This window comes from Miniopterus natalensis, chromosome 18, assembly GCF_054644295.1.
Source record: "Miniopterus natalensis isolate mMinNat1 chromosome 18, mMinNat1.hap1, whole genome shotgun sequence".
Classification (NCBI taxonomy): domain Eukaryota; kingdom Metazoa; phylum Chordata; class Mammalia; order Chiroptera; family Miniopteridae; genus Miniopterus; species Miniopterus natalensis.
Genome location: NC_142098.1, coordinates 10,787,376 through 10,806,849, shown reverse-complemented (window position 1 = coordinate 10,806,849; position 19,474 = coordinate 10,787,376). Strand labels below are relative to the sequence as shown.

Genomic DNA, 19,474 nt, shown 5'->3' with positions numbered 1-19,474 from the left:
CTTTAGCAATACACAGGATGGTTTTTGTAGTATAGAGGGAGAGAGATGGAGGAGAGAGCATGTAGACACTTCCTTCCTTAAGTTTGGCTGTGATTTTGTAATAGATGGATCAGGCTGACGACACTCATTAATAACACTGGATACTAACATCAGAAAAAAAGAAACATCCAGACATTACCATGTGCCTCCTCGTAGAAGAACTCGACATCACCCATGAAGTGTACTTACCCCAAATTGAACCTCAATCTGACCCAGCCTCTAGATCTACCAGTTTGCAAGACATACAGGGGACAGGAGAACATATTAAAAGACACCAAGTAACGGCAACCAGCCAACTCAGGCTGTGAGGACAGCGAATGGAAAACTGCCATAGAATAAGACTGAAAGAGGCACCAACAAAATGCCATGAATGTATCCTACTTGGATTCTGGCTTGAACAAGCCGACAGTTAAAACACACTTTAAAGACAATCAGGGACTTTGGAGAGGGGCTGGAGATAGATAATATTAAGGAATTATTCATTTTTAGCTGTGATAAAAGTATTTTTTTAAAGACCCTTATATTTTAGAGATACATATAGAAGTATTTACGGATGAAATTATATGATGTCTGGGATTTGCTTCAAACTAATTCTGTGGGGGTTGGGGGGGAAGGCAGAAAAAATAAAACAAGATTGGCCATATGTTGATAATTGTTGAAAAATAGTACCTGGAGAATCATTATACTATTCTATTTGGGGGCACGATTTAACATTACCATGTAAGGTTTTTTAAAAGAGGTGTGTGTGCAAGAGGGGGGGGGCAGGCAGAGATGGAGAGAAAGAGACAGAGAGAAAAGATAGGACAGGGATTTACTTATTTATTATTATTTTTAATATATCTTTATTGATTTCAGAGAGAGGAAGGGAGAGGGAGAGAGAGAGATAGAAACATCAATGATTAGAGTCATTGATGGAGCCCACAGCCCGGGCATGTGCCCTGACCGGGAATCGAACCCCCATCGCCTGGATCCTAGGTCCACGCTCAACCGCTGAGCCACCCCGGCGGGGCTATTTTGTATTTTCGTTAAGACGGGGGCTCCATGACCAGGCTGGAGCGCTGCCCACGGACGGCGGAGAAGCAGCGGGCCCGGCAGGCGGCTGGCCTGGCTCCGGGGGTACACAGCGGTCGCCGTCTGGCTCTTCCCGGAGCGAAGGACTGCGAGACCCCTACCGCCGCCCTAACTTCAGCTCCGGCGGCTGAGTCTCCCGGAGCAGAACGTCTGTCCCCACCCACCAGCTAGGGTTCAGCGCGCGCGACAAACCGCCCACGCCGGCGCGGCACCGCCCTCCCGCCGCCGCGGGGGTCAGTCCCCTCACCCCATAACCCCCCGCGCCGCGGCGGAGGCGCGCTTCAGAGGGCGAGGCCTCTGCCTCCGAACTTGAGCAAGGTGAGGCAGAGGGTGTCGCCTGGCCTTCTGGGAAATGCAGTTCGTGTGCCGGGCAGGAACTACTGCTGAACCAGTCCGGGAGACTACGCGCCCCACAATGCATGGCGCGTGCAGGGCCTGAGCGGTGTGTTGCTGCCCCCACGTGGCCGCTGGGCGGTTATGCTCCGGCGTGGGAATGGTGCTGAGAGGGGCGGGGGCGGGACTGGGCAAGACGAGGGTCACCCTGGGAACCTCCAGGATGTCTTTCCAAGAGTGAGTCGGCGGACCCGCGCCAAGGAAAGGTGGGAGTGGTGAGGAAATTAGAGGTAGGACCCGCTATGAGGATTAACGGAAATCAGGACAGTAACTGTTGGCTGCACAGTATCCTTACCGTTAGTACAGCCACTGCTTAATAAACTAAGTACTCATGTGCCAGGTACTGTTCCCAGCGCTTTCCATGTATTGTCCCATTTAATCCTCCCAACAGCCATTTGAAGTACTAGTAGCCCCCACCCACCCACCCTTTTAGAGGAATGACGCTGAGGCCCAGAGAAAGGATAATTTGTCCAAAGTCACTTGGCTGCTCAGTGGCAGAGCTGGGATTTGAACTCAGGCTCTCAGGCTTCAGAGTCTGTGTTCCTCCTCACTATGAATACAACACCCTTTTGTTAGGGGCAGAAGTATTAATCATGCTCTGTTAACCATGATTGTTCTGTTCTAATTAGGGGAAAGCACATTCTAACCTAGCTGAGAGTTTTATGCCCCGGGACATGGGACTTAACCTTGGAATGTGGTCCATTCTCCTGTTCTGAGAACTGCCTATCATCTCAGAAAGATTAACAACCTTGATTCGGAAACAATGGAGTCCACAGAGGCGCCTGCCCTTTGCAACCCCCAGCCCAAATCCCCCCCAACCTGGGAGATGCCCCACCCTTTGCAACCCCCCCAACCCCCATTTCCTATAACTGTAACTATTATACCCATTCTTATTCCTTATACCCACTTCCCCAGGTAATCTATGTACTTCTACCCGAATAAGCAGCTGACTTATGAGATGGGGGGAGCAGGTTTTATGTGAATGACCATGCTGCTCTCCCACACTGCTGGCATTATTGCAATAAACACTCATATATGATTCAACCCTATCTCCACTTAATTGGCTCAAGTAGTGAGAGGCAGCCTGGACCCATTTGTTGTCCAGTATCACTTTGATCACTCTATTAACTTATCCCAAGGTTGTTATTTAGCACATGAACCAACTCAAGATGGGATAATTAACATGTGGACTCTGAGTTGGTGATTATTGCTCTCACTCCTGCCCAAATTTGTAATTTAGCCCAACTCCAGGATGGAGTTGACAATGGCTTAAATTTATAATTAGCACTTGAATCAGCAGTGGTTTGTGTTAGGAGCTGGAATCATTAGGTTTCTAATTAGTACCTGGGTTTGCACACAGCCATTATGTTCATTCCTAGAAAGCCCTATCTCCTTTTGGTTCAGGTGACCTCCTGCTCAAATGCTGCCCCATCCCTTCCATGAACCCCACCCCACTGTCACCTGGCTGGTAGATTTGGTGGCTTCCGTGCCCCTCTCCTATCTTCCATCTTGTTCATAATGGAGCATCACCCTCAGGTTCAGAAATTATCTGTTCTCTTTCTGCCTTATGAGGACACACAGTTCCAAAGCCTGGACTGTATCTGATTCACAGACATGTTCCCAGCATCATGCCTGCAAACAGCGAGAGCTCAATAAATGCTTAGAGAAAAAACACTGGACACTCACTACCATCCTTTTGTGCTCACCTAAGGATTTATCAAATTGAGCCAGATTCACTCTGCCCTCAAAGGGGCCAAATTTGTGGTCACCCACCCCAAGGTTGGGGACCAGGTTAGGTGTGCAGGTGATTGGGGTGGGGCTAGGAACTTCTCCCTGGAGAGGATTTGATGTAGTAGATGAAACAAGGTCCCACAGCCTCTTTTTGCTGCCTCCCCTGAGGTTGTAGATCTGGTGGTGATTGATGTTGAGTCCCTTGTAATCCACGCTCTCTTTCAGTAGCTGTGACTGGGAGGGAGCTGCCCAGCCTGAGAATCTGTTCTCAGCCGCCCCGCCCCCCCCCAAAAAAAAATCAGGGCAGCCATGTGACTAGTTCTCTCCAATAAAATACGGGCAGGAAGGAACTTTGTAGGTCACTTCTGGGCCAAATTTTTAAAGAAGTTGATGAATCTTCCGCACCCCATCACCTTCCATTTGCCAGGTGGAAGCAGATAATTCTGAGCCCCACAAAATTCACAAGTCTTGGATATGAATCACCAAATGGAAAACAGCTGCCAACCAAGCAGGACACCTGTGGTGAGAAATAAACTATCATATGAAGCCACTAAAATCCAGGGGGTTATTTGCTACAGCAGCTGGAATTACACTTGCTAATACACTAACCTTTCCTCTCTGGGCCCCTGAAATCAGTAAAACTTGAGCACTAGTTATTCTGTAAAATGAGCCGCTAACCTCCCATTGTGGTGGTCAGGCTTTTACCTGTCAGGTCTACACACTGGCCCAAAGTCTCTGTGTTTGCTCCTTAAAGCTGTCAGTATATTTACCTCCACTCTTTGCACAAATGTAAACTTTTCCCCATATTCTTATTCCCTGTTGATAGCTGGAAGTTCTTAAAGCAGACTCTGAACGTGGTGGTAGATCTGTCACTGTAATTAAGCAGAACCTCATGCACAGGGCCTTGGAGTTGTCCTGAAGATGTTGGTGTTTGCCTGGGACCCATCAGTCTGGTTAGTGTATGTGTACAGGGAGGGGGTGGAGAGGGGGAGGGTATCCTAATCTTCCTGCTCCTCTCTTTTGAACCTGCATATGGGGGTGCACCTTTGGGCCTGATCTTTTCTATTGATTTGAGAGAGAGAGAAACATCAATATGTTGTTCTACTTGTTTATGCATCATTGGTTGATTCTTGTATGTGCCCTGACTAGGGATTGAACTCGAATCCTTGGCGTATCAGGCCAATGTTCTAGCCAACTGAGCTACCCGGCCAGGGCTGGGCCTGATCTTTAAAGTGAGTCCCTAGTGCTCAGTACTGATTCATGTGTTAATTACAAAGCTGAGCTAATTCCAGTGAACCCCACTGGTTCGACTGGAGTTGGTAGGTGCTGGTTGAGGATAAAGGGACACCACCTCCATCTTTTCTTGCTCTGATACCCCTCCCCTGACTTGGAAGGTGCCTAAGTTGGCTTATTTATAGTGACCTTTTTTAGGCAAACAGACTGACTTCATTAATTTGGGTGTACTTGCGCACACATGTACATGTGTGTATGAGTGTACCCATCCCTTGCAATTGTTTGTGACTCTCTAAATACAGAGTTGGACAGAAGTAGGTTTATAGTTGTTCGTATGGAAAATAATCCAATAATTAATAAATAATAATACAAGAATAAGCTGTGTTTCACGTACTCACAACTATAAACCTATATTTGCCCCACCCTGTGTGTTTCTTGTATGTATATGTGGATGTGTGACTCACACATGTGTGTAAGAAAGGATCTGTGTGCAGAGTGTTTCTGCACATGTACCCTGTCACATGTCTGTGAGTCTGTGTGTGTGTTTCTGAGGTGTGTGTTTCTAAGTGTACCCTTGTGCGTGTCTCCTGAATTTGAACAGGAGCTCAGATGTATGTTTGTTCCATGTGCCTGCCATGTCCATGTGTGTTCTGGTGAGCCTCTGAGTGCTTGATGTGCATGTGTGAGTATGGGGTGTCCCCGGTGTGTATCTGTGTGTATTTGAGCAGACTCTGTGTACAGATACCAGCCGTCCTCCTCCCCCCAGGTCCCCTCAGCTCTCAGGCAGTTTAACTGCATTCTTCCTGCTGTGGCTGTTTCCATTGCTTCTGTCCCCCTCTCCAGATGTTGAAATTAAGTAAATGCAGCAATTAAGTGGAGTTCCCAGACAACCATCCTACCAGGATCTCCTTCCAGGAGCTAAATGAGCACATGCACACCCACGCACAGTACTATCCAGGCACCCCAGGACCCCCAGGCTGCATATATGCTATGGCATTAAGGCACTGTTGACCTGTACACAAATGGCACAGGGGGGTTCTTTGTCCACCTGCTTCAGTTATACTCATCCTTCAGGTCTCAGCATAAAGGTCCCCTCCGCCAGGAAGCCTCCTTAACTCCCTAGGGGCCAAAGGGGTTAGACTTTGCTTCTGGGGTCCCACACCCCTCTGATTTAGGGTGGCTTCCCCCATCAGAGGCCTGACTGCTCTGAGTTGTCTGGAGAGGTGTCTTTCCCCCTTTCGGAATGTGAGCTCAGGGAAGGCAGGACCTAGTGCTGTCTCACTCACTACTTTTGCTGCAGTGTCATCTACCACACAAATCTACAGTAAATACAGAACTAGCAGCTTTGCCTCTGCCTGTCCCTGTTTCCAAACCCTTCTTTATATTTATAGAGAATATAGATATAAAGACTTCGGTCTCTTGGGCACACACTTGGAGTGCTATATCTCCTCAATCCACCAGGTTTCAGCATAGCTGTGGTGGACAGTTCCATGCACATTGCAGATGTCCCAGGTTTAGCCCAGTGGTTCTCAAAGTGTGGTCCCTAGACCAGCAGCATGAGCATCACTTGGGAGCTTGTTAGAAATGCAAATATTTGGGCCCCACCTCAGACCTACTGAATCAGAAACTCTAGGGTTGGCTCCTGGAGGTCTATGGTTAACAAGTCCTCCAAGTGATCCTAAGGCAGCTGATGTGTGAGGGTCACTGGTGTAGCTCACACAAGATATACCTCCTGCTTTTCCACCTCAGATCACAGATGGCTCTCAGTACCACCCTCTCCCCACAAAGGGACAATCATCACCCAAGGGGGTAAAATGGGTAAATGCCCCACCCTCTCTGAACTTAGTGGAGGAAGAAGGAAAATGACAATTCTGATATGTTCCACATGGTTCCTTAATGTTCCCCAGAAGAACTGAGCCCTAGTTGCCCAGAGAGATAACCTGCTTTTCATCTCCACCTTCTATTCACTTTCTTCCTTCTCTGTTTCACTCTGCCCCCTCCCTTGCCCACTTCCTGGAACCACCCCCGCAAATAAACCAGTTCCACTGAATCGTAATCCCAGTCTGCTCATGGCATTATCTTGAGGTGTTTCCCTCTGTCTCCCCCCACCTCCACCAGTTCTGTAGCATTCCTGGAACTTCTGGGTCCTGTTCCTTAGTGTCTGCATAACCAGTATTCACTGTCCTGGGCCAGGAGCACTGATGAATTTTCTAATGATCTGGAAAGACGGGCCCTAGAGATGAGTTAATTTTAGCTGCAATTTTTCAATACTCATAAGTGGAAGGAGCCAAAAGTCTTGTTTTGAAACCTTTAGCAAAGCTGTGGATGCCAAAGTGGATGCCCCTGCTCCCAACAAGGTTGCTTTGCTCTTCCACTCAGATGAGGGTTCAGGGGTGGTTTATGACCATCCAGCTTCCCCCAGGCTAGGGCCATGGCCATAGGCCAAGATTGTGTTCCCTTTGGACTAGAGCTCTCAAAAGATTAGGTTCGACATGTTACTCTAACCAAGTTCCCAGGCCAGGCTTGTAGACCACTGCCCACACTCCTCTTCCTGCAACACCATCACTGTGAGACGTGTGGGACACCCATTTCCCCTCCCCTATCCTCTCACAAGCATCAGGATAGACAGACACCACTCCTGGTGAGTCATGTGTTGGTACAATTCCAGTAGCATCCTCTGTGGGGTAGTGGATGTGAGTGTGGGAGAGGGGAACTCAATGGATACACTTCTCTGGGCCAACCTGGCAAGCTCCTGCCTCTGTCCCATTTCCTATCTCCTTCTTCCATGGGATATCTGGTCACTGTGTCTTGATGTCTAGCTCCAAGTCCAGAGGGCACAGGATCTTGAAGCCACATTTTCCCTTTGCAGCCAGGGCAGGGAGCCTTGGGAAGGAGTAGAGTCTCCCCTCTGGCCTGAAAGGAAGAAGCTCCTCTTGTGGAAAGGACATCAGGGAGGTGGTGCTGACACAGAGGGGCAGAAGGAGACAGGCTTGGGGGCCCGAGTACTCTGGGATGGAGTAACACATTCAGGGCTCTGACTGAGAACTGGACACACACACATACATGTACATACACATGCACATGCACATACCCATCCTCACAGCTGAGCTGCCCCAGCTCAGTAGCCTCCCTCTCTCTCCTCCACCCACTATGTCTCTTTGCCTTTCTCTGTGTCTTTGTCTTTCTCTGTCTCTGATTTGTCCTTGTCTCCTGTCTCTGTTTCTCTCTGGGTCCCTCACTGTCTGCCTTTCCATTGCTCCTTGAATATGTCTATGTCTCTCTATCTCTCTGTCTCTGTCTCTCTCATTCTACTCCTCTCTGTCCACCCATCGAAGTCAGCCCATCTTTTTTGTCTCTGTCCTTATCGCTGTATCTCTGTCTGTATCCAAGAATTCTCGCTCCCAAGCAACGCTAGGGCGACTCCATAGGAGGCGGGGCCGGGGACGCGCCTCTGAAGGCGGGAGGGCAGCCTACACCTTTAAGCGCGGGCGCGCGCGGAGCCTGCGCCTTTAAGCGCGGGCGCGCGCGCGGCCCTGGGTTCCCGGCGTGGAGGCCGCGGGTGCACCTGGACCCGGCCCGCCGGCCCAGCCCCCGCCCCGGCCCCCGCCCCGGCCCCCGCCCCGGCCCCGGCGGGGGAGGGGTCTCTGAGGACGACCCCTCCCCCCTGCGCCCCCTCCCGCGCTGCGGTGCCCTCACCCGGAGTGTCCCTGCTGCCGGTGTGTTCGCGCCCAGGCCTCGCCCCACCCCGGCCCCCGGGGCTTCCTGGCCGTCCCCTCCCCCACCGCAGCCCACCCCTTCCCTCCTGGCCACCCTCCGCTACAGCCCAAGAAGCAAGCCGGTAGCCGCCACCACAGACCCAGAGCCTGCACCCCGACATCGGGGGCCTGCACCCCGAGATTGGACCCAGAGATCTGGACACCCTTGGGCTGAGACCCCAAGACCTGGAGTCTGAACACCAATATCTGGGGCTGGAATCTCAATATCAGTCGCTGGCACCCCATTATCTGGAACCTGAGCTCCAAGATTTGGATATGGACCCCAACATTTGGAGCCTGAACCTCAAGATTTGGCATCTAAAACCCCCAGTCTGGAGCTGAACTCTGAATTCTGTGCCTGGGACCTTGAAATCTGGGATGGCATTCCTGTGTCTATACCCCAGAGTCCACTATATGGGACCTGAACCCTGAGATCTGGGCCTCACATTCCAAGATCTGAACCCTGGCATTCCAAGGGGCCTAAACCTGAGTTCCAACCTGGAGTCTTTGCTGCAAACCTGAATGCTGAAATTTGGGACTAGCGACATCCAAGACTTGATTTAGCAGTCCAGTAACTGAACGCAGCACCCCAGTGCCAGATCCCAGGACTGGGCTTAGGACTTAGACCCTAAACTCTCCATTTGGCTGTTTTGCATCCCAAGACTGAAGCTGGGTGACCCTGACTCTGAACAACCTAAAGGGGTGCCTGGGTGTCTAAAATTGGACCCTACAGGCCCAATATTTGGGGATCTGGGACTCCAAGTATCAAGGTCTAGAGACTCCATGACCACACATAGTAACCTGAGAAACGACAGACAGTCCCTCTTCAGAGTCCTTGAGGACAGGGAAGGCATGACCAAGTACTCCCTCCAGAGTCCTGACCTTTGACCCCCTTGGAGCCTGAGGATTCTGCTCCCTGGGACACTTACAGCTCAGGTAAGGCTACCTGGAGTCTCCCGGTGACTCCCATCGTGGGGAGGGACTGGAGAGGAGCTTTGTGGCTGGGGGTGGAGGTAGGTAAGGACCAAGTATCCCTGGGAATCCTCAGGGTTTCTTCTGGAAATAGACACCCCCACCTGTGGGTCTGCCTCCATTTCCTCTGCCTCAGACACACTCTGGACATTTGGCCAGCCCTGCCCCTCTCTCATCTCCTCTTCCCCAGTTGATGGCATCTCCAGGTCTGTGACCCACTCCCAGTCGATCTTCTACCTTCCCACCATCTATCTAGTCTGACCATCTCCAGCTACCTCTCCTGCTCACCTCTGCTGTCCGCCACTCCTCTCTCCTGTCTCCTTTCTCCACCTCTCTCTGACCATCTTTGACACTTCTGTCCACTGCTCCTCTCTCTGGCCACCTCTGGCCACCGTTCATCTTAGTGATCATCTCTTTTCACCTCTTCTGTCTTGGATCGTCTTTAACAGCCCTGTCCACAGCTCCTCTCTCTGGCCACCTCTGTCTCAGTGACCACCTTTGATGTCTCTGTCTGCTGTGCTGCTCTCTATTCATCTTTCATGGGCTCTCTTGCCCTTGTTCAGCCCTGACGCTCAGCTGTGGCCTGTGACTGTCTCTGACCATCTTTGACATCTCTGTCTCCGACTCCTCTCCAGCCACTTCTGTCCATCTTTATTCCCCAGCTTACCCTGTCCACATTTCCTCTCTCTGACCATCTTTCACTGTCTCTCTTGCCCTCTTCACACCCCTGACCCTAACTGCCAGTTGACAACCATCTGACCATCTCTGGCCTTTACCGACCACCTCTCTTCTCTGTTTCTATGATCATTTCTAACATCCCTGGCTGCCTTTCCTCTGTCTGATGACCGCTCCTCATACCCATCACCCAGCTGTCCCCTCCTCCTGACCACCTCTCTGGCTTCTGACCATTTCTGACCATCTTTTACCATCTCTCCTGGATCTGACCACCCCTGACAACTTCCTCTCTCTTTGTCCACCTCTTACCATCTCTCTTCTCTGGTCATATCCAACTACTACTAATCACACCCACCCTGACCACTGCTTCTCTCTGGCCCTCCTTGGCCATCTCTCTGTGACCATGTCTAAAGCCCTCTTGCATGTCTTCTACCCACCCTGACCAACCCTCCCATTCTCTGACTGCCTCTGACCATTTCTACTCACCTCCCTTCCCTCTGACCATCTTTGTTCATTTCTGCTCCCTCTGCCCTTCCATGATATGTCTCTCTCAGTCTTTGACTATCTCCTCCAGCTTTTGATATGTCTGACCATTCCTCTGACCATCTTTAACCAACTCTACTGCTCTTAGCCCATTGTGACCTTCTCTCCTGGTCTTGGACCACCCCAGCCCCCTCTGACACCCCTCTTCTGGCCTCAGCCTGCCCTAATGCCTCCCTTCTTCCCTGCAGGCCACCCCTGCCCGAGATGGCCGTCCTCCCGCTGCTCCTTTGCCTGCTACCGCTGGCCCCTGCCTCATCTCCACCCCAGCTAGCCACACCCAGCCCGTGTCCCCGCCGTTGCCGCTGCCAGACACAGTCACTGCCCCTAAGTGTGCTGTGCCCAGGGGCAGGTCTTCTGTTTGTGCCACCCTCTCTGGACCGCCGGGCAGCCGAGTTGCGCCTAGCAGACAACTTCATTGCAGCTGTGCGGCGCCGTGACCTGGCCAACATGACGGGCCTACTGCATCTGAGCTTGTCACGTAATACCATCCGCCATGTGGCAGCTGGTGCCTTTGCTGATCTTCGCGCTCTGCGTGCCCTGCACCTAGATGGTAACCGGCTGACCTCACTGGGCGAGGGTCAGCTGCGCGGCCTGGTTAATTTGCGCCATCTCATCCTGAGCAACAACCAGCTGGCAGCCCTGGCGGCTGGTGCCCTGGACGACTGTGCTGAGACACTCGAGGACCTCGACCTCTCCTACAACAACCTGGAACAGCTGCCTTGGGAGGCTTTGGGCCGCCTGGGCAACGTCAATACATTGGGCCTCGACCACAACCTGCTGGCTTCTGTGCCCGCCGGCGCCTTTTCCCGCCTGCATAAGCTGGCGCGGCTGGACATGACCTCCAACCGCCTGACCACCATCCCACCCGACCCACTCTTCTCCCGCCTACCACTGCTCGCCAGGCCCCGTGGCTCACCTGCCTCTGCCCTGGTGCTGGCCTTCGGTGGGAACCCTCTGCACTGCAACTGCGAGCTGGTGTGGCTGCGGCGGCTGGCGAGGGAGGATGACCTCGAAGCCTGCGCCTCCCCGCCTGCCCTGGGCGGCCGCTACTTCTGGGCTGTGGGTGAGGAGGAGTTTGTGTGCGAGCCGCCTGTGGTAACTCACCGCTCACCGCCCCTGGCAGTGCCTGCTGGTCGGCCAGCTGCCCTGCGCTGTCGGGCTGTGGGGGACCCCGAGCCCCATGTGCGTTGGGTGTCACCCCAGGGCCGGCTGCTGGGCAACTCGAGCCGTGCTCGCGCCTTCCCTAATGGGACGCTGGAGCTGCTGGTCACAGAGCCGGGTGATGGCGGCACCTTCACCTGCATCGCTGCCAATGCAGCCGGTGAGGCCACGGCTGCTGTTGAGCTAACCGTGGGCCCCCCACCTCCCCAGCTAGCCAACAGCACCAGCTGTGACCCCCCGCGGGACGGGGATCCTGATGTCCTCACCCCACCTTCTGCTGCCTCTGCCTCCGCCTCCGCCAAGGCAGCAGACACTGGGCCCCCTACTGACCGTGGTGTCCAGGTGACTGAGCATGGGGCCACAGCTGCTCTCGTCCAGTGGCCGGATCAGCGGCCTATCCCAGGCATTCGCATGTACCAGATCCAGTACAACAGCTCAGCCGATGACATCCTGGTCTACAGGTGCAGTGCCCAGGCAGTGGGCAGCGTGGGTCAGAGCGAGGTGGAGGGAGGGTTAGAGAGATGCCTGTTGATACCCAGACAGCTGAGAAATGAGGCTGCAGGGTTACAAAGGAAATCAGACAGCAAAGGTCAAAGAAATCAGGCAGAGAGTGTTGAATAGGAATCTGGCAACAGTGGTAAAAAGAAATAAGGCAGCAAAAGTAAATAGTAACAACCGTTTAAAGGAAATCAGGCAGCAAGGGTAAAAAGTAACCAGGCCTGAAGAATAAAGAGTCGATGGAGGAAGGCAAGTTTGGGGTGATACAAACAAATTTTAGTAGTAAAGGTATAGAGAAGCCAGGTATTTCCAGGTGACAGGGCTAGATACAAGACAGGCTGCTGGAAGAAAAAGAGATCGAGCAAGAAGGTTCAGTGATTATGAGGAAGATGAAATGAGAGCCCTGCTGCAAAGGAACCCAGACCAGAGGTTAAAGGAAAATGGGAAGGAAGTTAAGTAGAGACTCAGTTTGGGGTTTGTGCAGTGCAAACTGCTCCATGTGTTTGGAGTTCTTACACGGCAACGTCTCAATTTTTTTATTTTCTAAATCAAATTAAACCTAGTTAAAGTTCCATCTGCTAGGTGAGCAGGAATGTTGAGTTTGCCACTGTTGGGGATACCCTTTTCTTTTCTGTTGTTGCAAACACAAAACCTGGAGCTTAAACACCCCAAGGGGTGGGTCAGTACAATTTCTGCCCCTGAGCTGGAGGGTACTTGGAACGTCTGCTGTGGCCACATGTGGTTCATAGTGGTGGCTCTGAACTGGGTGCTGCTGACACCTCTCACCCAGTCCAGCCTTGCATGGAAAGCTGTGGATGGCTCCCTATTCTCACTGCCAGTCTCAGCCAAGGGTGTAGCCCCCAAGGCTTGACTGCAGAGGACTGGGCCTCCTAAGACCTCGGGTCTGCATCTTGTAAACTCAGCATCTGGGTCCTGTTTCCCTCCCCAGGGACCCCAAGAGATCATCACTTGATCTCCTTTTCAGACCTGGGAACCTGATAAGCTCATGCCACTCCCTTTCATAGGTGGTACTTGGTATATTCCATGAAGGGTCCACACTTGAAAATCACACAAATCCTTTCCACTGTGCCTGGCAGAGGATGAGATGAATGCTCTCCTAGATAGTCACCCTCCCAGAGACAATCACAGAGTTTCTTGCACCTCCCTTATTAAAGCAGTTTAAGAATAAAGCCGATTATAAAACAAGTTTAATCTCCAAGCGCTCTGCTACAAAAGGAATATAGTGGAATTGGGTGGTAGAGAAACTAGCAACAGAGATCAAAGGAATCTGGGCAGAGCAGGAAAGAAATAAGGCAACGGAGAAAAATCAGCAGTGGTGACTGAGTCACATCATTTTAATGAAAATGGTATCAGATGACAGGACTCACTGGAAAGCAGGCTATACATATAATATGGCAGCAGGGCTGGGAAGATGTTCATGGGTAGGTTAGAAGGAAATCAGGCTCAGTGATATGGAGGAATCAGGCGGTTAGATTAGAAAGAATCTCGCTGGACACTAGAGGCAAAGAGACATCGGGCACAGGCTGGAGGGAAGCCAGACAGGAGCAAAGAGTCTAGAGGGAGACAGAGAGGTAGAATTAGAGGGAAATTGGATAGGGGGTTTGAAGGAAATAGGAATTGGGTTAGAGGGAGGTCAGATGGTGAGGACACAATTGGGCGGGGAGCTGGAGAGATTTCTGGCAGCAGGGCTAGAAGGAGCTCGGGTGGTGTGGCTGGTGGGAAATCAGGTGAAGGACTAAGGGAGCCCAGGCAGTGAGCTAGGGAAGAAAGGCTGGAGGGACAGTGAAATCAGGTGGCGGAGTGGAGCAAAGTTGGGCAGCAAAGCTAGAGGGAACTTCAGTTGCAGGCTGGGGAGAAGGTGGGTTGGCAGGGCAGGGTGGAAGTCGGGCAGCGGGGCATAAAATGAAACAGGACTGGAGAGCTCGAGCAGCGGGGCTAGAGTGAAACTAGGCAGCAGAGCGGAGGTGAAGGCAGTGGCGCTGGAGGGAATGTGAGCGCGGGGATAAAGGGAGCTCAAACGAGGGGACTTCAGAGGACTGTGACAGCCAAGTTAGCCGGTGGGCTGAGGGAAAATTGGCTAACAGGCTGGAGGGATAGCAGTCAGGCTGCTGGCTGGGTGTCACACTAAAGGGAACTCCAGCGGTGGTTGGAGTGAACTGAGGCAGCTGAGGGGGGGGGGGATCCTCTAGGCGGGAGGGTGGGGGCGGAGTGCAGGGCGGATGCCGGGTAGCTGGAGACCTGACCCCTATGTGCCTGTCCCCCCAGGATGATCTCAGCTGACAGCCGCTCCTTCCTGTTGACGGACCTGGCGTCAGGCCGCACCTATGACCTGTGCGTGCTGGCGGTGTACGAGGACAGCACCACCGGGCTGACGGCCACGCGGCCCGTGGGCTGCGCTCGCTTCTCCACCGAGCCCGCGCTGCGGCCCTGCGGGGCCCCACAGGCACCCTTCCTGGGCGGCACCATGATCATCGCGCTGGGTGGTGTCATCGTGGCCTCAGTACTGGTCTTCATCTTCGTCCTGCTCATGCGCTACAAGGTGCACGGCGGCCAGCCCCCCGGCAAGGCCAAGGCAGCCGCTCCCGTCAGCAGCGTTTGCTCCCAGACCAACGGTGCCACACCGGCCCTGTCCGCTCCTGAGCCCTCCGCACCCAGGGCCCACACCGTGGTCCAGCTGGACTGTGAGCCCTGGGGGCCCAGTCACGAACCCACGGGACCCTAGCCTCGTGCCCACCTCTGTGGCTCTTCTGACCCAAGGGACCCCCTGTGGGACCCGGCCTCAGACTCACCAAATTGTTCACGGTTTTTAAAACTCTGACGGGGAGGGTGTCAGGGGCACTGGGGGGCACAACAAGAAAGTCCTATTTTTCTAAGCTTGGGCCTGGGCCCTTGCCCTTGTCTCTGTCTGTGGGAGTTGGGGGGATCATGCAGGGGTCTGGAGCTGGGGATGCCTCCTCTGGGGAGAGACCCACCCAGTTCTGCCCAAGGTCCCCGGATGTGGCTGAGAATGGTCATCCATTTAATCAGCGTGTCGTCTCTGAGCATGCCCTGTGGTGGGTGATGCTGTAGCGACTCCGGCAGCCCCAAGCTCCACCCTCAGACAGTGATAACTCAGAGTGATCAGAGATGTGGTGATGTTAAAGTCTGGGAGATTGTGGGAGCCCAGAAAAGGTGCCTGACCCGCCTAGGGAAGGCTTCCTGGAGGAGACGTGACCTGAAAATAACATCTGAAGGAGATAATTGGCCAAGAGCAGAGGGAAAAGTGTTCCAGGCAGAGGGCACGGTACAACCAAGGACTTAGTAAGTGCCGGACATTGGGGTTACTGTGGTAAAGGTGAGGCTGGAGGGGTGAGCAGGGTCCAGGCTTTCTAGGCTGAGGAGCTCAGGCTCTAGCCTGATAATATTGGGAAGCCATGGAAGATTCTGTGCAGGGTTAGGTTTGGGCTTTAGGAAGATCCTTCTAGCTACCACGAGGAAGGTGGACCAGAGGGGAAAAGCAGGGAGCCCGGGTGGAAGCCAGGGTGGGGACAGCAGCCCAGGTGGGTAAGGACAAGACTGGACCAGGGCAGAGCTGGGGAAAGTAGTTAGGCTTGGGTGAGAGACATTCAGGAAGCTGAGCAGATGAGTTAGGGAGCTGAAGTACCATAGGGGAGGGAAGTGTCCAGGATGACACCCAGGTCTATGGCCAAGGAGAGGACAGTGGAGTTGCTATGATGCAGGACCAGAGAGAAGAGGCAGATTTAGGGAAGATGCCAAAGCCAGTGTGGGACTTGGTGGATGTGCAGCACTCAGAGGACATCTAAAGGGCGATAGCCAGGGGGCCTCAGGAACGCCGGTCTTGGGCAGGAGCTGGGGACAGAAATGACAGCTCTGTCAGTAGTGATGGGGAACTGAGGCCACCAGGGTGGTGAGACAGCCTCTGGGATTTTCCATTTCTAAGGGATAGACAAAGAAAAACTTAGACTTAAAAAGACTAAACAGGAGCAGCAGGTGGAAAGACAGAGTGAAGCAAACAGGACAAGTCAGATCCAAGTGACTATTGTGTTTAATGACATCAAGGCTGCAATGAGAGCAATGTTAGGGGTCCAGTTGGACTGGTGCCAGACCCCGCTGATTCGAGAATGGGAGTTAAGAGTGTAGGGAGTGTAGACCTGTGATTCGGGGGCCTGGAGTCTGGTTCAGGTTGACCTGGACCTTTCTGCCCCACTTTCTCCAGGGATGGACTTCACTCTGTCTTGGACTGCCCTAGGCCCCCCTCAGACACCAAACCCTGGGCCTTGGAAATGTCCGGACTCCTTGGAGATTGGGGAATGGGATTAGCAGCAAGAGGAACAGTGCTCCTTGACCTCAGGCTTACCTCTAGTGGTGGGTCAGAGGCAGAGATGTGGAGGGAACTGGGGTCCTGTCGGCCTTCTCTGGAGTGATGCTGATGTGAGGAGCAGGGTGAAGAGGGCCAAAGACTGGCCTTGCCATCCTCATGATGCGGGGCGCCCTAGCTTTGTTGGTGGGCGTAGCCTTTGGAAATGATGTTCTATTGGCCGTGGGAACAGCCTGAGTCCCGGGGATCTGGCCTGACTCCCAAGTCCTCCAGCAGCATAGTTGTTAACCTCAGATGTCTGAGATCAGAAGCAGCCATCAGGGACTTTAAGGTGTCTTGGGAAAAAAGCCTAGGGAGATTTGGATACCTAGAGCCAGTTTCTGCCATGAGGGGGAGCCAGAGTGCACTGTTCTTCAACTCTGTTTTTAAAATATTAAGTTATTGCGTGCCTACTTGTGCTACCTGCTGGGGATTCAATAATGAACAAACACAGGCCTGTCCTGCCCTCACACACCTCACCATTTGGTGGGGAAACAAATGTTAAATAATCACAAAACCAAGTGTAAGCCTCTGTGGTGACAAGTGGGGGCCATGCAGGAGAGACACATGGAGCTATGAGACCCTGTAACCAGGGGACCTGACCCAGGAATAAAGGTTGAGGGAGGCTTCCTGGAGGAAGTGATGCCCCAGCTGAGACCTGAAGGATGATCAGGCTGGAGTTAACTACACGGGTAGAAAGGGCACTCCATGCCAATGGAACAGCATGTACAGAAGTCCAGGGGCTGAGGGATGCATGGTGAGTAAAGGGACTGAAAGAGGCCATGTGGCTGAAGTGGGGTGGGGAAAAGGAAGTGATGCATGTTGAGACTGGAGAGGGAGAAGGGGACAGGTGATGCAGGCCACTGTAGGCCACTAAGAGGAGTCTGGATTTTATTCCAAGTGCCATGAGAAGTCATTGGAGGGTTTTCAGCAGTGAGGAGAGTTGTCCTCCCTGATCCTAAAGAAGCTCCAGTAGCAGGTCTATTTGCATGTGGGGACAAAAGTGAAGCAGGGAGACCAGGGAGGAGGCTACTGCAATGGTCCAGGCAGAAGGCTGACCCAGCCCAGGCTGGGGCCTGAGTGGGTGATTGGAGAGAGATTTGAAACTACCTCACCAGAAGCCTCCATCCCCTATGCAGATGAGGGCAGTGAGGGTCACTGTCCATCTACCTGGTTTTCAGGCAAGATTGCAGAGAGACTGGGTAAGAAGAGTTGTGTGGCCCTGGTATCTGATATCCAAGGATCCATTCCTTGGATGGGGGAGGTGACTTCTCTGTAGCATAGGAATTAATGACCTTTTCCAGGTTCAAGTACCAGGCAGTCAGTGGACCGAGGCTCTGCAAGGCAGAGGTTGTGGCTGATGGGGTGGGGGTGGGGGAATGTAGACACAGGAAATGCAGACCCAAAAGGGGGATACACCTCGTGGTAGCTTATTACATGTTTGGAAGTAGGGAGGGTAGAAGGAGGTATATGGGGGCAGACTGGTCGCTCTAGCATGCCCCCCTGTATCCCCCACAGAATGCCTGAACCATCCCCCACCCCCATGCAGAAACAATACAAGTGTACAAATGGTCATGTGTATCTAGAATTTAAAGTTTAAATGTAGCTTGTCCAACACTGCCTAGCTAATTTCCTGAGCTCAGGGAGTGCTACTCCATCCACTGCCCATCGCCATCAGGCTTTGAAAATGCCCTGCACATTTTTGAGACCACCATCCTGGTGCCAACATGCCAGGTTACTGGAACATTTTCAAGTCACTAGTCCTGATACCAGGACTCTCATGCTGCCTAATCCAACCCGCCTGTTTGGGTGTGGCTAATCTGGGCATCCTTGTGATCCCTTGCAAGGCCTCAGCTCATTGCAAGCTTTTGCAGCTCTTCACATGGGCTCACAAAAGCAATGATCGGTATCAATGCTCGGTGTTGCCCTGACCTGTGTAGAGTAGTGCTGAGAACGACATAGTGGTGACCAACATAGCCTCAGACCCTGCCCTCAGAGTTCCAGTCCAGTGGAGGAAATAGATACGAAACAATGACAGCCCAGGGTGGCCAGGGCTGGGATGGGGGAAGCCCAGGTGAGAATGGTTAGGGCCTGTTTAAGCCCAAGGAACTGTGGGAGTCCAGAAGGGGCTCCTAAGAGCCTGGGCTGGGAGCTGGGAAGAGTGCAAGATTTCCCGAAGACAGGGTCAGCTTCTTGGCAGCATGACCCTTGGCAGTCACACAAAGCCCCACTTTTAGAAGGACCCTCTGCTTGGTTGAATGCCCCTGCTGTCACCATTGTGAAATTCTTAGTGATTTTTGAATAAGGGCCTCTACATTTTCATTTTGCACTGGGTCTTGCACACTTGCAGGCTATACAAAGAGCCAGAAGAATGAAGGGCCTTCCAAGGAGAGAGGACACTGCAAAAAACAAGAAAAGAGGACAGGGTTGTGCACTTGAAGAATTGGCCAAAGTTCTGTGACAGCCGAGCTCGCAAGTGGGCAGTTGCCAGCTGCCAGGCTAAGGAGCTGTGACTCTGCTAAAGGCACTGGGGAGCTATGGGGAGGGACAGGGTCAGGCTCAGACTTAGAAAGATCCATCTGGCTACAGTGCAGAGGGGGGCCGAGGGCAAAGAACAAGTTTGGGGGGGGGCTTAGTTACCTGCGGAGGGAGCTGGGAGTGTCTGGCTCCTGTGGACAGCATTATGAAGGAAGAGCCTTGAATGCTTGGGTGACAAATATCCCAGTGCATGAGGACACTGGCTGGGGACACCCCAAAACCACAGGATGAACCCACAGCTTTTTTTTCACTTGAAGATTTTCACCATTGAAAGTGGGACGGGGTGCACATTGGTAGTTAAATGGTGTCACTGGTAGGTACTTTAAAATCTTTTTATATGAGAACCCATATAGAATAATGGAGGTGAATGCAAAATTGACAAGAATTTAGAGTATAAATGTGAGACTTCAAAGAACTTTAGTCTGGGTATATTCTGGCTTCAACGCTTTGGAACCCCCAGGGTGCACTTCCCTGTCCCCAGTCCTCT

General features: G+C 52.7%; 1 protein-coding gene across 1 annotated transcript; it reads left to right on the top strand.

Annotated features, from left to right (window-relative positions):
* The first annotated feature begins 8,253 nt into the window (after positions 1 to 8,253).
* Positions 8,254 to 14,965, top strand: LRFN3 (leucine rich repeat and fibronectin type III domain containing 3). Its single transcript, XM_016220908.2, has 3 exons — positions 8,254 to 9,158; positions 10,601 to 12,034; positions 14,358 to 14,965. Exons 2-3 carry the CDS (start codon positions 10,617 to 10,619, stop codon positions 14,812 to 14,814), a joined length of 1,875 nt encoding a protein of 624 aa, XP_016076394.2. The 5' UTR covers positions 8,254 to 9,158; positions 10,601 to 10,616; the 3' UTR covers positions 14,815 to 14,965.
* Positions 14,966 to 19,474: the final 4,509 nt, after the last annotated feature.

Bases quoted from the DNA above. Each gene is read 5' to 3' on its own strand.
- LRFN3 (XM_016220908.2), top strand. From the start codon at position 10,617: ATGGCCGTCCTCCCGCTGCTCCTTTGCCTGCTACCGCTGGCCCCTGCC. The intron at 12,035-14,357 runs GTGCAGTGCCCA...CTGTCCCCCCAG, and splicing joins GATGACATCCTGGTCTACAG to GATGATCTCAGCTGACAGCC.